This window comes from Neomonachus schauinslandi, chromosome 2, assembly GCF_002201575.2.
Source record: "Neomonachus schauinslandi chromosome 2, ASM220157v2, whole genome shotgun sequence".
NCBI classification, from domain to species: domain Eukaryota; kingdom Metazoa; phylum Chordata; class Mammalia; order Carnivora; family Phocidae; genus Neomonachus; species Neomonachus schauinslandi.
In genome coordinates this window covers 43,562,909-43,568,570 of record NC_058404.1, presented here as the reverse complement: position 1 = coordinate 43,568,570, position 5,662 = coordinate 43,562,909, and the positions used below count along the sequence as shown (strand labels likewise).

Genomic DNA, 5,662 nt, shown 5'->3' with positions numbered 1-5,662 from the left:
AAATAAATAAATAAATAAATAAATAAATAAATAAATAAATAAATAAATAAATAAATAAAACCTTAAAAAAAGAACCACACTGAACTGCCAGTTCACACCCAATAAAATGAGTAATCAAAATTACAGACAATAACAAGCATTGAAAGATGTCGGAAAATGGGAATCCTCACACACTGTTGGTGGGATTGTAAAATGGTGTGACTACTTTAGGAAACAATTTGGCAGTTCCTCAAAATGTTATATACGTCAAGCTGCCATATGACCTGGCAATTACCGCCCAGGTATATGCTCGAGAGAAATGAAAACACGTGCTCATACAAAAATTTGTACATGAATGTTCACAACAGCATTCGTAATAAGTAGAAATAAAACAAATTCCATAAACTGCTGAGTGGATAACTGAAATGGGGTATTGTCCATACAATGGATATCATTTGGCAATTAAAAAAAGTACTGCTATATGCTATAACACCGATGAACCTTAAAGACATTATGCTACGTGAAAGAAGCAGTCACAAAAGACCACACGTTTTATGATTTATATAAACTGCCCAGAACAGGCCAATCTGGAGGGACAGAAAATAGATTAACAGTTGCCTAGTGCTGCAGGTCTGGGGGATGGGGAGTGACTGCTAGTAGGTATGGAGTTACTTTTTGGGGTGATGAGAATGTTCTAAACTTAGATTGTGATGGTTACATCACCTTTCATTTACCAAAAACCATCTGATTTTACCTTAATAGGCAAAGCTTATGGTACATGAATTATCTTTCAATAAATACATTAATACCATTTTCAATAGCACCCAAAATCATGCAGTCTGTTGGGGTAGATTTTACAAAGCATGTATATGACCAGTTCCCTGAAAACTATAAAATATTAGTAGGAAAAGTTAAAGTTAAGTTAAAGACATATGTTAGAGTGAAAAGTGAAAGACTTAAACAAATAGAGAAACATATGTTCAATTACTAATGACTCACAATTGTTAAGATGCCAATTCCCCTCAAAGCAGTCTATAGACTCAATACAACCTCCATCAAAATCCCAAAATACTGATTTTTAAAGAAAGCCTATTTTGAAATTCCTATGGAAATGCTCAGGACCTAGAATTTGCCAACACACTTTTGGAAAAGACCAACAAAGTTGGAAGAATCACACTAATTTTAAGATTCACTATAAAACTACAATAATCAAATCACTGTTATGAAAGTAAAGGTAAAAAATCAATCAATGAAACAATACAGAAATATCTGCATACATATATGGGCAATCGATTTACGGAAAGATGCTAACAAATACAAATATAGTGAAAGGATGGTTTTTTTAAAAAAAACGTGGTGCTAGAGCACTGGATAGAAACTTGGAAAAAAATGTTTCACTGTCCTTACTTTATACCATGCAAAAAAATTATCTTGAAATGGATCATCGACTTAAATGTAAGAGCTAAAACAATAGCACTTCAAGAAGTAAACTTAGAAGAGAACATTTGTGACCTCAGTTTAGGCAATGATTTCTCAGGACACTAAAAAAATGAACCATAAGAGAAAAAAATGTCAGGGGCGCCTGGGTGGCTCAGTTGGTTAAGCAGCTGCCTTCGGCTCAGGTCATGATCTCAGGGTCCTGGGACTGAGCCCAGCATCAGGTTCCCTGCTCAGTGGGGAGACTGCCTCTCTGTCTGCCCCTCCCCGCTGCTCATGCTCTCTCTCTCAAACAGATAAATAAAATACTTTAAAAAAAAAAGAGAAAAAAAGTCAAATTGGACTTTGTAAAAATTAAAAACTTGTGCTCTTCAAAAAAACTTTGAAGGAGAGCATATAAGCTTTATATGAAAGCTTATATATAAGCTTTCATATAAAGCTTGCTTTATATGAAAAAGCAAGCTATGTACTAGGAGAAAATACTTGAAATAAATAAATAAATATATTTTAAAGACTTTATTTATATTATAATAATAGATAAGTAATATATAAATTTATAAATATATATTTTATATATTTATATCTATACATACATAAATATATAAATATATTTTATATATAAATGTTTATATATTTATTTATATATTTTATATATATATATTTTAAAGATTTTTATTTATTTATTTGACAGAGAGACAGCAAGAGAGGGAACACAAGCAGGGGGAGTGGGAGAGGAAGAAGCAGGCTTCCCGCGGAGCAGGGAGCCCGATGCGGGGCTCGATCCCAGGACTCTGGGATCATGACCTGAGCCGAAGGCAGACACTTAAGGACTGTACCACCCAGGCGCTCCAACACTGTGAATCTTATTGCATATAAACTATATCTCAATAAAGCAGATATAAAAAAACGACTCAAAGAAATGGAAACACTGAGACCCAAAACTACTAAATAAATGACAATAGTTTAAAATCAAACCAGTCCCACCTAGTTTGTTCACTTCCTTACTCACTCATTCACTATATTCCGAGTTTCCACAATATACCTGGCACTATTATATAGGCATTATGGTGAAGGCAGTAAACGAAACAGGCAGAGTCCTTGCTCTCTTGAGGCTTAGATCCTGGCTGGGGAGAAAGACAAAGCACAAATGAAGACTGAGCCAGTGATGGGTCCCATGGGGGAAAAAGTGATTATTGAAGGGTAGGAAGAGAGGGTGCTGTTTGTGGTCAGGGAAGACTTCAGTGAGAGGACATATGAGCAAAGGTTGACTTGAAGTTGGGGGCAAGTGTGTCCTTCTCACAGAAACATTAAATGCAAGACTCCTAGAAAGGGGTATGTTTGGAATTTTCAAGGTACAGTCAAGAAAGCCAGTGTGGTTTGAGCAGGGTTAGGGAGGGGAGAGTAGCAAAGGTTGAGATTAAGAGAGGTTTCTGCAGGCCAGAACATAAAGGATCCTGGATTTCATTCGAAGTGAAATGGAAAGCCACTGACCTAGGTATTCTAGTAGAGAAGCAATGTGGTCTGACTTTTGTTTAAAAGGATCCTTCTGGGGGCGCCTGGCTGGCTCAGTCAGAAGAGCATGCAACTCTTGATCTCGGGGTTGTTAGTTTGAGTCCCACATTGGATGTAGAGATTACTTAAATAAATATTAAAAAAAAATTAAAAGGATCCTTCTGGCAGCTATGCATAGAATAGATCAGGAGTTGGGGAAAAGTTTTCTGTAGATATTCGGTAAATATTTTAGGCTTGTGAACCATATGGTCTCTGCGGAGACTACTCAGTTCTGCTGTTACCAAGTGAAAATAGGCATGAATAATACATAAATGAAGGCGTGTGGCTGTGTTTCAATAATACTTTATTTACAAAAACAGGCAGTGGGCTGGGTTTAATTCTGCAGTATGTTGAACCCTGGAATAGACTATAAGGAACCAAGGGTAAAGGGTAGGTAGACCAGGTAGGAGGCCCTGCAATAAAACTGAACAAGAGGTAATGGTCACCTGGACCAGGGTATAGTAGGGAGGTGCTGAGAGGTGGTCAGACTGGTTGGTGTATGTTTGAAGGTAGAGCCAACAGGATTTGCTGGTGATACGCGGTGTTTGAGAAGGAGGTTTTTATCTTGATTAACTGGAAGAGTAATTATATCCTGGGAGAGGATCAGGTTTGGGGGTGGGGGAAGAGATTATTGATAAAAATCAAGAGTTTGGATTTGGATTTGTCAAGTATGGGTTATCTCTTAGGTATCAAATACATTGAGCTGGACAGAGGATCTGGAGCAAGAGAGAAAGAGAGAGTGGGTTTACAGAAATAAATATCAGAGTCTTCATTTGTATAAATGGTCTTTAAAACCCTGGCCAATGAATGAGATCTAGGGAGATCTCATAGATAGAGGGAAAAAAAAGTTTAAGGACAGTTTTACAGATGGGCCTCCCAGGTCTTCAGGGACAGATGATATTGGTCTTACCTTCACTGTTCCACCACATAGAAGGAGAGAACACTCCATCCCCCTGTTCATGAGGCCAGTATGCCTTGACACCCAAATAAGATAAGGAGTTTATGGGTCAACCTCACTTACGAGTATAAAAGTTTTTTTAAAAAAGTTTTAATATATTAGCGAAGCAAATCTAGAATTTTATAGTATGATCAAATAATGTTTATTTTAGGAATGCAAAGTTGACGGAATAGTATTCTATTAATATAACTTACCACGTTAACAGGTTAAAGAAAGAACCTATGATTATCTGAATAGAAAAGCATTTGCTAACCATTTATGATTAAATGAAGAAATCCCAGTTTTAAAAAGGAGAGCAGGACTAGATGGGGACTTCCTTGACCTGAAAAAGGGTGTCTACCAAACATGTCATACTTAATGGAGAAACATTAGAAGCATTCCTTTAAAAATATACATATAGTGACTCCTGGGTGGCTCAGTCAGGGAAGCGGCCGACTCTTGGTTTCAGCTCAGGTCAAGATCTCAGGGTCAGGAGATCCAGCTCTGCGCTCAGCATGGAATCTGCTTAAGACTATCTCCCTCTCCACCAAGCTGATGCACATTTGCTCTCTCTCTCTCAAATAAATAAATCTATAAAAATATACATATATATCAAGAATGAAACAAGGACATTTACCGTTATAATCTTACTTAATATTATACTGGAGGTCTGAGACCGTGTAGTTGGATTAAAAAAGACACAAAAACTGCCATTAACAACGATGATTTGCATAAAGAACTCAAGATAATTAGAAAAAGAATTTCTGGATACACAATCAGTATGGAAGTCATCAACGGTGTCCTGTCACCAGCATCAAAAGGTTTAAAAACGTGATTTTGAAAAGCGGTTAACTTGCCCAAGGTCACACAGCCCGTAAAGGATGGGCTGGGATGGAAATAGGGCTCTCTGCCTCAGAAATCCAGGGCTCTCAGTCATGGGCTATACGGCTTCTCAGGCAGGCCTGCCCTACTGCAGAACGACTGTATCCCCCCTTGGTGTCTGTCCATCCCCACCCAGGGGGTGAGGCCTGAGCAAGGCCTCCTAGCACCCCAGGGCAGGCAGTCTCCCTAAGCCTGCGGGGAAAGGCTCACCATGGGTAGCACAGACGCCTGAAGCGAGGCAATGGTGATGGGCTTGGTCTTCTTGTCTTCTTGGCTGGCTGGGGGCAGGATTTCCACGAGGTTCATCTCTTCTTTGGCTTTGTCCCCCAAGCAAATCTGAGAGCGGTTGGAGACAGGCCACCTCGTCACCGGAGGGCAGCGGAGGGAAACCCTGTTCCACCTTCTGGGACCAGAGAGTGGCCCCTGGCCCTCCGCAGCTGTCCAAGTCCCTCCCGGCTGCATCCGACCACCCTTCCGGCGGGGAGGCACCCACCGTACTGAGCAACAGCTTACAGTCCTGCTTCCCCTCCTTCTGGGCTTTGACCGTCCAAGTCCGTTTCTCTTGGTTTAGCTCACAGCCTGCGAAGGGAGAGGAGCGAGGGGGCCGGGCCGGCTCAGGGGAGGGGCTCCGGACTCCCCCAGGGGCTCCCCACCCGCCCCCGGTCTCGGGAGCCGCCGGGCCCTCACTCACCCCAGAGCGTGGCCCTGGGCGCCTTCTCGGCCGCGCTGCTCGTGCTGCTGAGGTTCATGCCGCGGGGCGCGGGAGCCGGGGTCCCCGCGGCTGTGCGGAACGGGCGCCCGCAGTGAGCCGAGGCCGGGCCCGCCGCCCCCGCCCGCCCGCCCGGCGCCCAGCGCGGCCACCCGCGTCCCGCCCCG

At 41.7% G+C, this 5,662-nt stretch overlaps 1 protein-coding gene across 1 annotated transcript in view; it reads right to left on the bottom strand.

Moving 5' to 3' along the window:
• The window catches only part of NPM2 (nucleophosmin/nucleoplasmin 2), a 21,229-nt gene that overhangs the window by 15,043 nt on the left and 524 nt on the right, over positions 1-5,662 (bottom strand). Inside the window, exons 2-4 of the mRNA XM_021698911.1 lie at positions 5,478-5,567; positions 5,280-5,365; positions 4,997-5,122 (exon numbers count right to left, since the gene is read on the bottom strand). Coding sequence (XP_021554586.1) covers positions 4,997-5,122; positions 5,280-5,365; positions 5,478-5,535 — 270 coding nt within the window. The 5' untranslated portion in view covers positions 5,536-5,567. The remainder of the gene's footprint in view (positions 1-4,996; positions 5,123-5,279; positions 5,366-5,477; positions 5,568-5,662) is intronic.